We start from the raw sequence: 19110 nt of genomic DNA, 5'->3' as shown, positions 1-19110 counted from the left end.
GGTTTTTTTCTGGTTTCTTTTGTCATTTATTTCCAGTTTCATTGCACTGTGGTCAGATAATATGCATGGGACAATTTCTGTTTTCTTGCATATACTGACGCATGACCTGTGGAATAGTATGTGGTCTATTTTAGAAAATGACCCATGTGCAGCTGAAAAAGAATGTGTATTCAGCTGTTGTTGGGTGGAACACTTTGTATAGGTCCACCAAGTCCATTTGTTCCAAGCTCTGGTTCAGTTCTGCTACTTCTTTGCTAATTTTTTGTCTTCTTGACCTTTGTTTTAGGGATAAGCGGGTATTAAGGTCTCCTGTTAAGATTCTGGTCTTCGATAATAGATTTTTCATGTCCGTTAAGATTTGTCTTATATATTTGGGTGCTCCTGTGTTTGGTGCATAGATATTTATGATTGTTTCCTCTTCCTCTTGAATCTTTCCCCTAACCAGTATATGGTGGCCTTCTTTATTTTGTTTGATCATTCTTGGTTTGAAGTTGAGAATGTCTGAAAACAGGATTGTTACCCCTGCTTTTTTCTGAGGTACTGGGGCATGTAGTATTTTTTTCTATCCTTCGACTTTAAGCCTATGAATGTCTTTTTGAGTTAAGTGTGTTTCTTATATACAGCATATTGTTGGATTTTGTTTCCTAATCCACTGTGCCAATCTATTTCTCTTAACTGGTGAATTGAGTCATTTACATTGATGGTTATGATTGAGATGTGTTGATTTATGATTGACATGTTATTTACCTGGTATTGTTTACTCCTTTTTCTCCTGTGTTTATTTGTTTGCCCTATTTAGTGGGTTCCTTCTGTTCTTTTTCATGGAGTTCTGATCATTTTGGTTCCTCTCTAGAACATCTTCAATAGTCTGTGTAGGTTGGTTTTGCCATCATGAAATTCTTTAGTTGTTCTTTGTCATGGAAGTATTTCACTTCTCCCTCCAACTTGAAAGAGAGTTTTGCAGGTTATAGTAATGTGGGCTGGAATTTGTTTTAAAATGTACTTGGAGTACTCTGCTCCATGCTCTTCCTGACTTCATGGTTTATGTAGAGAAATCTGCCATTATTCTATTTGGGTTTCCTTTAAATGTGATCTGTTTCTTTTCTCTAGGGGCTTTCAGTATATTGCTCTTGTGCTGGATTTCTGGGATCTTGACTATTGTGTGTCTTGGTGTGTTTTTAATTAGTTGATGTTAGTTGGAGTTCTGTATGCTTTGGTTACTGGAATGTCAGATTATTTCCCCACATCTGTGAAGTTTTGTGCTATTACTTCTGCCCATATTCTTTTTATATCATTTTTATTGACTCCTTCTTTGTCATTGATTAGTCTCATATTGCTCATCTTTGCATCCTCTTGCAGGTGATGAATTATTTTTTCCTGCATCCTAGTTGTTTTCAAGAGATCTGTTCTCACCTTTTCACTAGCTGCCATGGCATCTTCAACATCTGAAACTCTATTTTCACTTTTACTCAAATGCTTTTCAAGCTTGTGGTTGAGATTTTAAGTTCCTCTATATCTCTTTTACTCTGCTTCATGCGATGTATTTTCTTTCCTATATTGCTCATTCAAGGATTCCATCGTTTTTCTAATCTTCTCTATTTTTTTTATCAGTGTCTTCTTGAGAAGTAATTATTAATTCTTTTACTTCAGAGGTTATTTCTGATCTGAGTTCCTCTATTTCTTTCTGTAGTTATTTCTTCCTTCAGATGCTATTAATTCAGATGTTCCAGCTGTGTTATTCCCAATTTCTTCTGTGCTAGTGTCTTCTGCACTTTTTCTGGGTGAGATCGGGGTCTGAGATTGCATTTTGCTCCTTCCCTTTGTCATTTTGTATAGCAGTGTCCTCTGACCTTTGGTGTAGAGCTTTGGTGCAGTTATAACCTTAGCACCTACTGAAATTCGGGTATAGATCTATGAAGTTTGAATTCCTCCAGTTGTGCTTGGCTTGGGTCTGGCTGCTGTGCTCAGCTTCTTCCTGCTGCATCTCTTGGAAGTGAACCTGTTGTGCCCCTCTGGCAAGATGTCTTGCCCCTGCATTAGGTGGGTGTTTCTGGCCCCTAGCCTCCCTGCAGGGACTTCAGCTGCAGTTGTACCCCAGGCCTGTATGCCAGGCCTTGGCTGGGTCTGGAGGGGTGGGGGCCCTGAGAGTGAGGCAGAAGTTTTCATTCACACACTAGGCCTAGGCTGGGTCCGGAGGGGTCCAGCAGGCACAGGGGAGTGTGGAAGCTCTCCCACACACTAGCCAGGCCTGGGCTTGGGCGGGGTCTAGAGGGACACAGAGAACACTGTGGAAGTTCTCACTCACAAGCCAGGCCTGGGCTGGGTCCGGAGGGGTGGAAGGATCCCAAGAATGTGGCAGAAGTTCTTACTCACGCTGAGCCTGGGCTGGTTACAGAGGGGTCCAGCGGGCGCAGGGGAGCATGGAAGCTCTCCCATACACTCCTCCAAAGGGACTTTTTTTGGTCTTATTTTTACTATTTTCTTTTTGGTACCAGGGATTGAACTCTGGGCCTCCCATTTGCTAGGAAGGTGCTCTGCCACTGAGCTACATCCTCCGCCTCTTAGTGGCTCTTAATGTTGCTTGACACTGGGTGAGTCCTTTCTTTCTGAAAATTGAAATTGAAGAGTCATTAATTATAAGAATCTTTTGGGACTGTGAAGTCTAGAATTCCTGTTACATGAAACAAATAATTCAGAACAGGTTCTGTGGTAGTCAGCTTTTGTTGCTGCAATAAAATACTTGATTAGATCAACTTAAGGACAGATTTATTTAGCTTACAGTTGCAGAAATTTCAGTTCATGATTATCCTGTTGATTCTGAGCCTGTGAGGAGCAGATCATCATAGAGAAAGAGTTTGGAGGAGGAAAGTTACTCACCTCAGGGCAACCAGGAGGGGGAGAGTGAAAGGGAGGAGGAGCTGAAGATGACAAGTTGTAGTGCTCAAGGCAACACCTGTATGACTGTCCTTTCCACTGTTAAATTTCTATCTCCCTTCAATAATTGTATTAGATTATTAATCCATCAATGTATTAATGCACTGGTAAAATTAGAGCTTTCTGAAAGTGCCTCTGTGAACACAGGTGTATTGGATATGAAGCCCCTAGTGCATTAGGCTTCAAGAGACATTCCAGGTCCAGACCCTATAAGGTTTCTTATCTGAAGGTGTCTAAAGGATTGCCATTTATGAGGAGAAGCACACAGATCACCTGGTGAACGTGTCTACACTGCATTTGGTCACTTACTATGTTACTTGAGAGGCTTTTCTGTGATTATTTGGGCTGTTTTACATTGTGCCTTGTACGCTTTGCTCTGAAATTCATTTTCTGTATTGCCCCTATAGGCTCTCTGTCCTTTAACATTTAAATCATTATTGAAATTTTTGTCATTTTTTTTTAGTTCTAAGAAAAACTTCTGAGCCAATTTTTTAAATCTTTGATTTGTTTTTTCTGTTCCCTTCCTACTTCAGGAATTTGAATTTGGTAATTGTGTTTTTTGTCTTAAAGCAAGCATTTGTTAATTTGGGTTATTTAATTTTCACAGTTTTCCTTTTCAAAATTAAGACACGTTTTTCTGCTTTAAAATCATACTCACTAATTAAATAATAAACTAACTTCTGCTAATATTTTGCTGGATACTTGTATCAGACTTATTATCAGATGATATCTCCTACATACACACAAAAACACGGGTCTCACAATGCTATTGTCACTTCCTTTATAATTTAATATTATAACATACATCAATATGTTTTGTTATTATACATATAAATAATGTTTCTATTTTATTTAAAATATAATTAGGAGTTTTTAAGGCATTCTTCCATTTTATGGACAGCAAGTCATTTGTTGCAAGTTTTCAGAGTGATCTCTTTTTTGGAATGTTAGGTATTTATATGTCTAGCAGTTGTTTTTCCTATTTCATTCATATTTACAAGAGAAGGATTCTGCATGCTATGTTGGAATTTGCAAGGGGTTCTGTCAAAAATTGTGTTACCTTGTTCAGATATTTGCTACATAGCATATTTGATACATGACGGGGCCACATGTTCCTGAGTGTTAGAAGGGGTGATTGGTCAGGGCACATGTCAAGGAAGGGACCTCCTCACTTTGGTCACTTCTCTACTTGAGATCAGTGCTAGCAATGGAAATCCAGATGGTTATGTCAAGTGAAGAAAATGCTCCACGGGGCAGCACGGTTTATTAGTGGATCAAGCAGCTAGGTTGTGCCTCTCATATTTGCTGTAACAATACATGTTAGACAAATCCTTGCAGCACGAAGCAAATGCCCTCGAATCCTCCTCTTGCCACCATATGTTTGCTTTGATTAGCATACTATTTTAACCGGTGAGGGCTGCCTTGTATAGAGCAACTGGTGGAGTTCCACTAACCCTAGGTTCTCCAAAGCAATGATCAAAGTCCCTGGTCCCTGCTGCTGTATATTTGCAGGCTTGCCAGATTTGGAGGAAAATGACATTTACTTACTGCCTCAGAATTTCCTCCTTTGTTCCTTTGTTCTCTCCTTTTACAAACTATATATACCTTCCAGCACATACCTTCCTAGGTGTAGGCCTTCCTGTACCATATCTAAGGAAACTCGCAAATGCCTGGGTGCTAAAAACATTCTTCCTTAATTGTATATCTTCTAGGTCATACCAATAGACTCCGTGGAGGGAAGGATTAAAACTCGTGAACTCAATCCTTCTGAATAGAATTTCCTATACCATCTTCTGTATTGGTTAAAGAAGTATACATAGTTATCTGTTTGAGGACTGGGTATGTTACATCTTCCACTTTTATCAGATGTTTCTGTTTCTGTAATAGATGATTCAACACGTGTTGTTCTTCAAAAAAACCCGGACTACATTAATGCCAGTTATATTAGAATAATCAATCATGGAGAACAATATTTTTATATTGCTACTCAAGGACCACTGCCAGACACCACAGATGACTTTTGGCAAATGGTTTTTGAACATAATTCTAATGTTATTGCTATGGTAACCAGAAATATAGAAGATGGAATTACCAAATGCCACAATTACTGGCCCATTTCTCAAGAGGAGCCTTTGGAATTGACACAGTTTCGGATCTGTCTGAAGAACTACCAGATACTTGCATTTTTTATCATCCGAATGTTTCAAGTTGTAAATAAATCTGTAAGTGTTTAAAAACTGATATTAGATACATGTTTTATTGCCTAAGTAGATATATTAGGACTAGAAGTTAAAAGTAGGAGGGGGCATTGACTAATAAGATTTTTTTTTAAAGTAACTTCTTATTTCATCCTGGTAGCAAAAACTAAGATGTTGTCACCTCTACTATCACTGAATCCAAAATTTTTATGACAAAATTTCACAACAAAACAGTAACAAAATAATAATAGTTAATCATTAACAATGTGTATCATCTTCAAAGTAGTTACTCCGTATACGATATCCACAAAAAAGATTTTTAATTGATAATGAGAGGTAGATTAAAGAGAGAGAATATTAAAAGTTGTCTCATCCAGTGATGTACTTTTGTAGTTTTTGCAAGTGTGGCAGATATGTTTTAAGTCATTAACATGTACTACTCAACAGCCGTGGGCGCTACTTTTTTTTTTTTTTTTTTCAGAACTGGGGATTGAACTCAGACCCTTGCGCTTGCTAGGGAAGCACTTATTCCACTGAGCCATCTCCCCGGCCCCCGTGGGCACTATTAATATTGAGTATGAGGATTTGATATACTCACTTGACACTTGAGTTGCTGTGCTCAGTGCCATAGAATACATGGGGTAATGTTCACTGGGAGAGGTGATGTCTGAGTTGATAATTACCAAAATGAGGAAGATAGAAAAGAAAAGGGACATAGATGATCCAGTATAAAGTTGCATGGGCTATCTATATGAATTTATTTCAAGAATGTAATATTTACATGACAGGTAGTAAAGAGAGATAAAATGAAGCTATAGAAGTTAGGTAGGAACCAGTGAGAAAATATGAAATGTTTTATTTCAACAAAGAAGTATGAACTTTATAATAAAAATATTTGGAGTAATTGAAAAATTTAGCCAAGTGAATAGCATGGTCAACCAGACTGGCTGGCATTGGGATGGGTAGTACAGAACAACAAGTATTTTGCAGATAAAATTGGTAGATTTACATGTGACTTGTGACAATGATATAAAGAGGGACTGAAAATTATGCTATTTAATGTGGTACTGCACCTGACTGGTTAAGTTTACACATAAGTTATTTAACTCACATTAAATTACAAATTTAGTTTCTCACCTGCATTAACATTTAAATGCTTGTTAATGATATCTATTAGTGGCTGCCATATCTCACAGTGCAGCTATAGGACATTTGTATTACTGTAGAATGTTCTATTGGGAAGCAACAGTTCAAAATAATTCATGGATTCCTTGCTTTAACAGATTTGGAAAATAGTAATGGAATTATTTGAGGAGGTGATGAGTTACATCACTTCAGTGGATTGGATTAGCAGGTTGGTAATAGAATGTGTTCAATAGGAGCAAAAAGGGGTAGGAGTTGAATAGGAACACTGAAGAAAGCCATTGAAGATTGGAGTCATCACCAAAGAGGTTGATTGGCACAGACAATGACCAAAAAAAGAGTTGACAAGCAATGCTAAGATTGAGCCCATAAATTTGTAACAGCAACAAAATATGCATGTGACATCCATGTGATTATTTTCTTCCCAGTGGCACAACTATGGGATTCCTGAGCACAGATCATAGGACTGATGCATTGTAGAATGCTATCTAGTACATGTGGCAAAGTTCAAAAGATCAAAGGAGTCAACAGTTTGGTGAGAAAATCACTCTGGTCATCAGCCATGAAGTCTGGTTGCTTAAGAGATGTTATTAGCATGAGAGGACCAGTCGATGAGGAATAAATAGAGGCTACAAGGGACTGCGCTTGGCCATGTTACTGTTGGCTTAAAGTGAAGCACAGTGTAGTATAGGAGCTTCTACTTATAAACTGATGTTGGAGTCTGAGAAAGGGAATATGTTTGATGGTAGACCTTATAGGTGAAGTAAATCTAAGAGTAGTCATCATTTTGAGGACTGGGAGAAAGGAGTGGTCTCCCCTGCACAAGAAATAAAAGTATTGTGAGGTCACAGTATCTTTGGGGCTGCTCAAACATGAGTGTGCTCTGAAGATGTCAGAATTTGTAGAGGAAATAAGGGTGGACCCCTCAGTGAATGTGGATGATTGGCCAAAGCACGATCACAGTGAGAAGTGGAAGTCAGGGGATATGAAGAGCCTTGCTTTTTATACAATAAAGCAATAATGCATGGCAGAAGTGGTGGGTGTCCTGGATACTTCCCATTTTCCTGGGCAGAGACGATGAGCAGAGTTGTTATTCTTGGAGCACTTACAGTCTAATAGAGAAGGAAAGAAGATAGGTCAAGTGTGGGGCACAGAGGGTCTGCCTCCAAGGATTCAAAGTCAGCCTATGTAGCTTTGGCATCTGTGTTGGTGGTCTTTGGGCTGAGGCCCATGTGGTGTTCATAGTCAGAAAGTCTTCACCAAGAGCTCTGTCTTCAGGTACTGTATCAGGAAGTCAGGGAGATCTAGAGAGGTCAGTGGTAGTAGGATTCATTTAACTGCTGATGTATGGGGTATGGCAGCTGTACCCTTCCATGAAATTTTTAAGTATTGTGTCTGTTGTTCAACTTCATGCACCAGTGGTTAAAATTTGAGTTTTCTACTTGGTATTATAAGATGTTTTTACTATGCCTCCTCCTCCCCATTGCTATTTGCAGATCTTGGGTCATTTTTGCCATTGTCAAATATTATAACATATAGAAAACATCAGTACACAAAGTGACTTGGGAGTTTCCTAGCTTTATGATTTCAGGTAAGGTAGAAAACTGTGTTAAATAATGGAGGATTTAATGAAGGATCCTTTATTAGGGTTATGCAGAGCATACAACCAGCAGCATGTGTACATGTTCATAAAGAGGCAGGGAGAGAGACAAGGAGACAGGGGAAGATGATGTATAAGGAGCTGGCACCTGTGAGTGTAGAGAGTGGTCTGTCTGCAGCAGGAGAGGATGCCATGGGCTCAGTCCCCAAAAGACTGCAATTCAAGTCCAGAAAACCACCTGCTTGGGGGAAGGTAACATTTCTTTGGGATAGGATATGAGGAAAGCCCAAGTGTTTTATCTGTTTCTCCTGAGGAATTTTTTTATCACTCCATTTCAAGTAGGCTGGAGCCTACTCTGGTTCTTAGCCTTTCTGTCCACTCCACTAGAGGAGCTCAGAGTCTCCCTGGTCAGCTCCTGCCTGTTCTTATTAAACTTGGCTTATCATATAAAAGTTAAGAGTGATTTCTGGGTTTGGGCCTTATGCCTAATGTGTCAGCCTACCTTTTTTAACTATTTTGAAATTTTAAAGCTTCATGGTACAGTTAAAGATGGTAGGTTAGGATGCAGGAAGCCTGCAGTAGATTCCCAGCTCTAAACAGTGAGCCTGCTCGATTGCCATACATCTCCCAGACTCTATTCCTAATCTGTTACATGAGTATAAAATAGTATGACCTCATAGGGCTGATGAGGGATCCAATGAGGTAATTCATATGAGATTCCACCATGGTACCTAGCATGTGGTAGGTACTTGATTTGTGTCACCTGTTAGCATTCTTTCTTTTACTACTACTGTGTTCAACTTCATAAAATGGAAAAATTCTCTAAACCTGGAAATTTCCAGAATTGTTATAAACATCAAAATTAGGTTTGAATACTCTCTGAATGCTCTACATAATACCTGTGTAATATGTACTATATAGCCACTGTTACTACTGGTATGTTAGAAATTCAAATGAGCTAATCTATGAAATAAGTAACTCTGTCTCTCCCCAACAGACAGGAACTAGTCTCACTGTGAAACACTTACAGTTCACTAACTGGGCAGACCATGGGATTCCTGCCTCAACAGACTGCTTCATAAAGTATGTCCGGTATGTGAGGAAGAGCCACTGCACAGGGCCCATGGTTGTGCACTGCAGCGCTGGTGTTGGCCGGACTGGGGTGTTCATATGTGCAGACGTCGCATTCTGTGCCATTGAAAAGAACTATTTAGTAAGTGTGCCATCAAGCAGGGACTTTGGTGCTATTTGTGAGTGTGCTACTTTTAGCAGACTGTTACATGAATGAAGCAGGGCATTTGGGAACCCTGGTTCTTATACTGCTTGCTGCAGTTTGCTGGGTGGTTGTGAAGATTAGAGTGGGATGGAAATAAATGGCTTAGGATAGTGTTTGGGATACAGCACATACTCAGGAAATGAGAGTTCTTTTTCATTTTTCTTTCCTCCATTCCCACACATGGCTTCTAATGTCTTGCTGGAGAATGTCAGTGAGGAAGGTCTGATTTTAATGACAGAAATAACAAGTATGTGAGCCCAGTGAAAAAACTTGATGACTTCAGCAGTAATGAGATGTTCCTGGGTCTGACCCAGTTATATTACATGCTTTGCATTTTAGTGACTGTATAAGTTGCTCACCCTGAATGAAACCCAGTTTTCTTGTATATAACATAAGGGTGGATATGTCAAGCCTTAACATCTCTTCACTCTCTTCCTAAATTTGGTGGGTGATTACACTGTTTTCTTTACTGTGGACTAAATGATTAGGAATGCAACTTTAAGCCTGTGGCCCAAAAGATGGACTCACTGAACTACATCATGGGGATTCATGCTCAGCAGCGAGGGCATAGTTGAGACATTTGCTGAGGCAGCGCATTCGGCAGAGTAATGCTGTTATCAGAACAAGTGTCAAACTTCTGCCCTCACAGTCACCCCCATAGCAGAAGGCTTCCTTGCTGGTAGAGGAAAGGGTGCTGTGACCCAGCTCTCCCCCTGAGATAACATCAAGTAGGGAGTTGAGGAGCAGTCTGACTTTTCTGAAGCTTAGGTCAAGCCTCCTGGCATTTGCCTGATGGTCTCTCTTACATGTTCTTCTCTTAATACTCTTCTCCAGTCTCCTCACAAACTGTACTAACCACAACATGCCTATTATCTGCAGCAAGTTAACTGTAAGCAGAGAGTAAGCACAGCGTGGTCAGTGGGCATGCTTTCTTTTAGCACCTTTTCTGTTAGGGTAGCAGAATTTTTTTATGAAAGAAAAGTTTATTGTACAGTTTCATTTTGTCTCTGAGTTCTGGAGGCTGGGAAGTCCAAGATCAGGCAGCATATCTGGTGAGGGCCTAATGCTGTTTCAGCTTGTGGTACAAAAAGAAAGGGAGGCAAGTGCAGCCCGGAGAGATAGCACAGGGCTCAGACTGCTGTCTAACAGCACAGCCCAGTGGTGACTAATGCAGCCCCACAAGGGCAAGATCTCAGTATTATCCCTTCCTGAGGGCTTCATCTCCTTGACCCAAACGCCTACCGTGAGCAAGACTCGAGGTGAAGCAGCGTGTTGATTTATCTTCTGACATTCCTTAGTCTGTGTAACTACATCATATTCTTTTTCTTGGTCATTACAGATTTACTGCCAGACTATCATATACACAAGACTTAAATTTTCATTGTACATGAAACTTAAACTTCAAGTTGTATTTGTTGACAGTGTAGTGCTTTCAGTTTGTATGCAGTTGTGTTTCTTAGTAATCAAGCTGAAGAAAAGAATTCTTATCACAACATTTTCTTCTCATATACTGAAAGAATTGCTGTTAGTAGTATCTCTAAATTTATTTAATTGCAGTGATACTTTACTACTTTTGTAAGTTAGTACAATTTTATCATTAGCCAGACTCATCAAGCTGTGCTGTCATTAGAAAACAACTTTTTTTTTGGCTATTAGCCAGAATTTCCAGGAAAACATTGTGTGGACCATTTTCACCATTGTCTTGACAGTTTGCATGGATTTTAGCCTTAGCAAATCAAAGCACTATTTCCCAAGAAGTCTGCAGAGCATTAATGTTATGTGTGAAATCTTGAATATCAGCTCCTTCTGACTTTCAACATTCTAGAAAATATTTTGTTTTTGAATTCTTTCAAAATTGTAAATCACACATAAATTAGTGGACCCTTTGCTTTATTAGCTAGTACATCCTGGCAGGTAACACAGGTGTGGTTTTAGTAATTCACAATCAGTAATATAAAAGTTAATCTCTGAGGAAGCATAATTTCCAGGCAAATTACTGTTTCATCAACCAGCCATGTTCTAAAATCTGTCTTTTCTTAACCAAGTATTCCAGTGAAACTTGTTTTATCATCAGTAAATTAATTTTAAAGATTAATAGTACAGATTCATTTCCATAATTTACCTAATACTCAGTATTATTTATAACTTTTTTTTTTGAATTTGTATTTTAGGGAAGCCTCTATAGGGTATTCAGTTTCTCATTACTAGATCAGACTAGTCGTGACCCACCTGTGTACAGCCTCCCAAGAACTGGGATTACAGGCTCACGCCATCACGCCCACTCTCAATTGTCCTCTCAGTGCACCCCAGGGGCGGGGCCAGCATGGCAGGTCCAGGGATAGAACCCCTGGCACTTGCAACTGCTTGCAGGTGCTTTAATCTACTGAGCTATTTGGCCAGCCCAGTATTATTTATAACTTGTAAAGATTCTTTTAAAAGTATAGATTTTTAATTTTGAATCTACTCCTTTTTTTTTTTTTTTCTTTCAGTACTGAAGATCAAACTTGGGACCTTGCGCTTGCCAGGCAGGCACTCAAGCTGCTGAGATATATCCCAGGCCCCCAGGTTTTTAATTTTGATGAGATACATTTGTCAGTTTTTCTTGACATATCCTTTATGTCAAGTTTAAGGATTCATTGTTTAGCCTAGACCCTAAAGATTTTATCTTAAAATTCTTGTTATTGTTTCCTAAAAATTCTGTACTTGCATATTTTAGATTTAAATTTATGGTACATTCTAAGTTTTATATATAAAATGTGATGTTTAGGTTATTTCACTTTGTTTTTTGACCTATAAATTACCCAACTCGTATAGTACTATTTCTTGAAAAGGCTATATTCTTCCTGAATTGATTTGCTGTTACATCTTTGTCAAAAATCATTGGACATACAAACCTATATCTGTTTTCCTATTCTGTTCTATTAATCTGTGAATCTGGCTGTACCATTCTTTGATTTACTGTAGATATATAGTAATTTAGACATCAGATGAGTGATTTCTTCTTCTTTTTCTTCTTTTTCAAAATTGTTAGCTGCTCTAGGATCTGAATCTTCCCATATAAATTTAGAATTAGCTTGTCTATATCTATACAGAAAACTTGCTGTGATTTTGGTAAAAATTGCTTTAACTCTATAGATCAGTCTGGAAGACCTGACATCTTTACATTCAATCCAAGAACTTGGCATCTTAGCAACTTTCTCATTGCTGGGACAAAACTCCCAACACCTATAACTTAAAGGAGGAGAATTTTAATTTGGCTTAAAGTTTTTATACATGTTTCAGTCCACAGCTGCTCAGGGAAGAAAAGGAAGGTGGAAGGGTCTAGGCAGAGGACAGATGCTTATCCTATGGCAACCCTGAGATAGAGAAGGGAGGACCCAGGGAGGGAGATGCACCCTCCAAGGTCATACCCCCAGTGACCTGCCTCTCATTAACAGCCCACTCAACTTACCAGGATAGTATCCCCGTTATCCATTTACCTTCCAAACTCATAAGGGCTTAGGGGGGCATTTAGGACTAAACCAAAACACTTGATGTCTCTCTGTTTAGGTATTTGTGTTCTTTCTTTAATGTTTTGTAACTTGTGGTATATGGATCTTACATGGAATTTATTAGATTTATTTTATTTCATTTTCTTTGGAGCATTTACAAATGACATTGCATTTTTATTTAATTCCCATATGTTCATCACAATGAATGCAGTTGATTTTTGTACATGGATTTTGTATCCTCTGAACTACCTGAACTAACCTGTTAGATTTGAGAGTTTTTTTTTTTCTTTTAGATTTCTGAGATTTCATACATAGATGATCTAAAAATAGATGTCTCTCTTTTTCTCCAAACAATATGTCCTTCTTTATTTTTCTGGACTAGTTTGTTCTATGAAATACCTTCTATTAAGAAGATAAAAATACAAGCTACAGACTCAGACAAGTTATTTTCAAGCCACATATCCAAGAAAAGTTATGAATCTAGAACATATAAGAAATGCTCAAAAATCAGTAGTAATAAAGAAACAAACCAGTTAGAAATAACCAAAAGACATGAACAGACTTTTCACCAAAGTGAGTGTGTAGATGACCAACACATGAAGAGACATCTCTGAGGAAATGCAAATAAAAGCCATGGGAAGCTGTTGTACACACTTGTCAGAAAGGCCAATGTAAGAATGGTCGATCCCCGGCCTGCCATGCTGGCCTTGACCCTGGGGCATGCTGAGACAGTGATTGAGACAGTGTGGTGGCACACACCTGTACTCCCAGCGCTTGGGAGGCTGATAAACAGGAAGGATCACTACAAGTCCAATCTGTGTAGTGAGACCCTGTAAACCTTGTACTAAATACATTAAAAAAAAAAAAAAAGAATGGTAACAGCACCAAATGCAGGTGAAGCTTTAGACAACTAGATTATTCATACATTACCTGTAGTCCCACAGTAGAATGTACAGCTGCTCCAGAACATTGTGTATCAGCTATTGTTAAAGACACAAAAACTGAACTTAAATATTAACCTTGCAATGGAACCCTTGGGCATTTATCCCAGAAATGAAAATTTATTGTTATATAAAAACTTGTATACAAATGTTCCCAGCAGATTATGTATCATAATAAAAATGAGAAACAACCCAGATGTTCTTTAGAGAGGTAGTTGCTACACAAACTGATGCACCTCAGTACTATGGAGTGTAATTTAGCAATAATAAGGAATGGGTCATGGATACATGGAACAGTTTGATGGATCTCATGGCAGTTTTGCCGAGTAAAAGTCACATAGTAAAGGGTTAGAGGTTGAATGATTCTACTCATAAAACCTTCTGAAATAAGAGAGCTACAGAGACAGCGGCTTGCTTGCTGACTCTCAGGCTAGGAATTGGGTGTGGGTGTATGTCTCAAGGGAGAGTGTAGGGAACTATTGTGGCAGAATACCTCTTCCTCTTGCTGCAGCTGTGGCTGTGTGGGTCTTCACAGGTGTTCGGGGCACCTAGGAAACTGGCGCTATCTGAGCAAGTCCTGCACATCTTCCCAAGGAAGTTTCCTGGTTTTTATATTATACCATAATATAAAAGACTGGTTTCAATGGGGGAATAAGGTAAAGGAACATAGGACCTTCTCTTTATTAAAAAATAAAGTTCTTACAGGCTTTAAGTATACTTTTAAATCATTATAAAAATATAAAAATAAAGGGATGTCTGCCTTTTAAACTTATGGATACTTTGAGTAATAATTGAGAGGGTACCTACCACATGATACCCACAGGACTTTGCAGTGCCCTAGCTGGCCCACATCCCACATAGTTGATTGCACTCCTTGAGGCCTTCAGTGTCAGACTGGCCCACAGGTTACTAGCACTGCCAGACTCTGGCCTCATCTTATGTGGACTGCTCTCTCCTCACAAGAGTGGAATCTACTGCCGGCTCACTGTGGCTGCATCTCTACTCAGGTCTATGGGCTGTGTGTATGAAAATCAGCATGGCTACTCTTGCAACTAGAGGTCTTCTGTGCTTTTCCAGAATTGCATAGCTGCTTTTAGTTATTCTTCTGGATAACACAGAGAGGCACACATGGGTACCTGTTGTTACTTCTTTTAGAGATTTTGTTTATTCAAGACCATTTCTTATTTAAATGATGATTTCTTTCATTCTCCTTAAAACTTTTAAAACAAACCTTACCCATTCTACTAGGGTTTTCAAAAGCACATTTTCTTATGGTTAGCAGTGAGATCTTTCTGGTCCCATCGTGCCATCTATATTACTGGATAATGATATGGAATATTTTACCAACCAGTTGGTCTGTCTTTCCCTTGTATAGATAATACAAAGTTACTGTCATCCTTTTACAGTTTGACATCACGAATATAGTGACACAAATGAGAGAGCAACGTTACGGCATGATTCAGACAAAGGTAAGCTTTCCCCATGTGAGTTCTAACAAGGAAACTTGATATAGACTAGCAATGTGTACATTTTATACTTCAAAAGCTTGGTTTCTTACATGGTCTTACTGAAGCCTTACTGTGTTGTGGTGGCATCAGTGGAGGTAGTTTTACTCTGGTGTTATCCATCCATGCATCCTTCTGGTTCAAACCAATGAAGCCAGCTCCTTCAGCTCACTCAGATCAAGGTGGAGGCAGGGCCCATAGGCAGCTGCATCACTGAAGTCATAGGCCTGCTAGATAAAGCTATGCATCAAAGTAACATAACCAAAAATTTAAAAATAAATTTCTGGATAGCAGCTTGTGATATATAGTCACCACTAGAATTGAGGTTATTGGCATATTATAAAAAGATAGTGCTTATATTATAGATTATTAATCACTGAGAAAGGTGATCAAGAGACTATAATAACCACTAACATATGTATATACACACATATGTATTGATATATCCATGTGTATATGTGTACACACATGCACACACACACACCCAGCAAGATGTAAGGAAATTGAGGACAGGGAGGTGCTTCTCAGTTTAGTTAAGCCTTTAGTTAACTATACTATGATCATTAGACCTTCTCATATTTTAAAAATATGTTTATATAAAGCTGTTCTTAAATGTTTGTAGGCAAATATTTGTTGTTCTTTGGAAACTTTCCTTCTGGCTAAAAAAGTTATAGATGTGTTCTCTAAAAGTGGATATTGGTTTTCAATTACTTATCATTGTGTTGTTTTTCATGTGTCTGCTTACAGGAGCAGTATTGCTTTACCTATGAAATTATCCTCAAAGTCCTTAGGAAACTTCTGGTTTTAGAATAGAAAAGACTTCTATTGTTTCCTGTTGTAATTACCAAGTGGTTTGGAGTTTGAGAAGCACTGAAGGACTTGGGTCTGCACACAGTGTGCTTTCTTGGTGCATTATTTTTTTCCTAAATCTCCAAAGGCAGCATCATTCAGGGTGGGGTGACCAGTGCTGACTCTTGATCTTTCTGGACAATAGCATAGTACTCTCCCGCATTTTCCAGTGAAACAAAGGTTATATAAAACAACTCTGCAGCTTGGCTATTTAATTGAAGGGATTGTAGAGCCCAGTAAAAGGCCTAACTGTGCCTGTTAAAGTTTTATTTGGGCAGGTGGCCAAGGGAAGCTGAGGATTTCCAGGCCTTTATGAACCCTTATTCTGAGAAAAGATTGGGCCAATAAATGACAGCTTGATATTTCTGCCCCCCTCACAAGCATTTTCAAGACAGATGTTTAGCCATGTTCTTTAGCTACAGTTTGTGTACCCAACTGGTATTTCAATAATTCAATCTAAAAGGAGTCCAACTAGGATGGATTAACTTGTGACATAAATTGGCTTCCATTTGCTATGTTCCCATGGGACTTGAGGAGCTTCCAAGGTGTATCTTCCTTCCCAGACAGTGCCCCAGGGCTCCTGGAATCATCCTGTGGGAGGACAGAGTCCCCTCGCTCTATCACATGGGTACCCTGGTGAGCAGTCCAGAACTAAAATAGATGTTTATGGAGAAAGTCCAAGAGGAAATGTTCTTGGCTGGCTGACTTCTTTCCTACCCCACCCTAACACTTAACATTACTCAGTCCACCTTGTTAAAGCAGATATTACATTTTATTTGCCTCTTCCTTTTCAGCTAACCAGTAAACTTTGATATAAGCATTGTTATGTAATGGAGTCATTTGGGGTATCTCTTACATCAGATATGTTTTGCAAGCTCAGATCTGTGATAGTTCTCTCCTTTTCCAAGTTCCATCAAAGCATTTCTTTCTATTGCTGCTCCACTTCTGAAAACATTTGGATGTTGGAGTTGGAACCTCGATTTGGGAAAACCAAGTTCATAGTTCTGTAATAAAATTTTTCATACTTTAGTTTTGAAAGGGTAAAAGATTCTGGCCCTATTACATTTATCCCATTAAAGGACTTGCTTCAAAACTTTGAGAGGAAATATAAACTACAGTAGGAGAATGGAGAAAAGGAAGGGAAAATCAAAACGAAAAAATATACATATGCAAAAGATTGTTAAAATAGTTACACTACTGCCAATTTCTTAATTAATTGTAAAGAAATTTTTCTGCTAATATCATTTGGACAATTAAATGCTGATATCCTACACTCTGAGTAGATAATTTAATGATAACAATACTCAGTGTGTTAACCATTGTTACCCTCCTATTATCTTGTTTTGAATTTTTTTCTCTTTAAAATAAAAGTACGATAAAAAAAATTAAGGACTTGCTTCTTAAAATTATAGTGATATTTTGGTCAGTTAATTTTTTTCCCAGGAACATCTAATTATAAGCCACAAAGCCATTCATAGATGTCTTGTATAGTGTGCTTCAGTAGATATCAGAATATTTTATGTATTGAAAAATTACTAATAGTACCCTTTCTAATTTTAAAGGGCTTATTTTATTCCTTTGACTAATTGCATACTGGAATTGGTTGAATTAAAATTGATAATTCTCATTTTAAATATAATTATATTCCAGAAACATGTTTGATATTAAATAAAATTGTTGATTCTAGCTATCTACAGTGTGTATAGCTGGGGATGGTGACAGTAGCCTATAATGCCAAAACTCAGGATGATGAGGCAGGGAGACTGAAAGTTCAAGATCAGTCTGGGTCATAGTGAGCTCTGTCTTGGAAAACAAACCAAACAAAAATTTTATATAAATAATAGTCTGTTAAAATATTAATTTTATTTTGGTGATTGACTTTTAATATTTGTATGTATAATTTAATTTGTCTTCTGTTTAGAAGAGTAGCATAATGTATAATAATTATCCTGAAAAAGATTTACACTGTTATTTAAGTGAAACTATTTACTGTGTATTGTCTGAATTATTTTTACTTATCTGGCCATCAGAAGTTATAAAGAAAAGTCCTTCAGGTCTTGATGTTAAACATAGCCTTCCTTTATTGTATGCCTTACATTTTTATAGCTGACAATTACTAATTTTCCAGTGAAATTAAATGAATAAATATTGAAATGACAATTGTGTTTGTTTTCTCTTTAAGTTTATTGGTACAATTTAGATATGCATAATGATCACACTCATTATAGGGAATTTGGACCTGTACATGGTACATCTTAGTTCCTTTTTTTCCTCAATTCCCCTCCCCTCTCTTCAACTTTCTCTTCCCCTCCTTAATTACAAAGCTTTGTTTCCATTTTATCCTTTTTTCCACTTATTTTTTCCCATCCACTCCTCCCTAATTCCCTTTACTTTTGAACAGTTAATTCCTATTTCACAGTATCTATTATACATTTTGGTCTTACTCATGCTTTCAGTTTCTCACTCCAAAGAGAAAATGTGATATTTATGCATATGTGTTCAATTTATTTCACTTAAGAGTATGGTCTTAAGGTTAAAAGGCCACGTTTTTTTATCCATTCATCAGGTGATGGACATTTGGGTTGTTTCTGAGATTTAGCTGTTACAAACTGTATTGCTGTAAATATGAGTGCACATATATCACTGTGGTATGATGCTTTTAATTCTTTTGAGACTTTATCAAGAAAACAAATACCTTGGTCAAATGGAACTACTAGTCCTACTTTTTTGAGGAATCGCCACACTGATTTCAACAGGGGTTGCACCAGTCTATAGTCTCTCCAACAGTGGAGAAGTGTTTCTTTTCCTCCACAGTTCTTTTTTTCCATAATTTTATTGAGAAACAAATAGCAATGAGACAGTTTCAAACCAAATTGATAGGACAGTTTCAATAATTAACACATTGAATACATTCTTCCTAGTGCTTATTTACTGTACAAAATGCGGATATGATATCCTATTTACAAACACTATTAGAACAAATCCCTCTATTCATTAAGAGAATGTAACTATATATCCTATCCATTTTGTTTTTTTTTCTTCAAAGTTTTATTGATAAACAGCAATGAGACAGTTTCAAATCAAATCGGAAGGACAGTTTCAACAAATAATACACTGCATATATTCTTCTTAGTGGTTAATTGCTGTACAAGATACGGACTTGTGATCCTATT

General features: G+C 37.9%; 1 protein-coding gene across 1 annotated transcript in view; it reads left to right on the top strand.

Annotated features, from left to right (window-relative positions):
* Ptpn20 (protein tyrosine phosphatase, non-receptor type 20) overlaps window positions 1-15901 on the top strand; it is a 50276-nt gene extending 34375 nt beyond the window's left edge. Inside the window, exons 3-7 of the mRNA XM_023701314.1 lie at window positions 3468-3480; window positions 4801-5156; window positions 8873-9088; window positions 14990-15052; window positions 15836-15901. Coding sequence (XP_023557082.1) covers window positions 3468-3480; window positions 4801-5156; window positions 8873-9088; window positions 14990-15052; window positions 15836-15901 — 714 coding nt within the window. The remainder of the gene's footprint in view (window positions 1-3467; window positions 3481-4800; window positions 5157-8872; window positions 9089-14989; window positions 15053-15835) is intronic.
* Window positions 15902-19110: the final 3209 nt, after the last annotated feature.

Source organism: Octodon degus, unplaced genomic scaffold (genome assembly GCF_000260255.1).
Source record: "Octodon degus isolate 3935 unplaced genomic scaffold, OctDeg1.0 scaffold00132, whole genome shotgun sequence".
NCBI classification, from domain to species: domain Eukaryota; kingdom Metazoa; phylum Chordata; class Mammalia; order Rodentia; family Octodontidae; genus Octodon; species Octodon degus.
The sequence above is the reverse complement of the archived record's forward strand: the minus strand, read 5'-3'. Positions and strand labels throughout refer to the sequence as shown.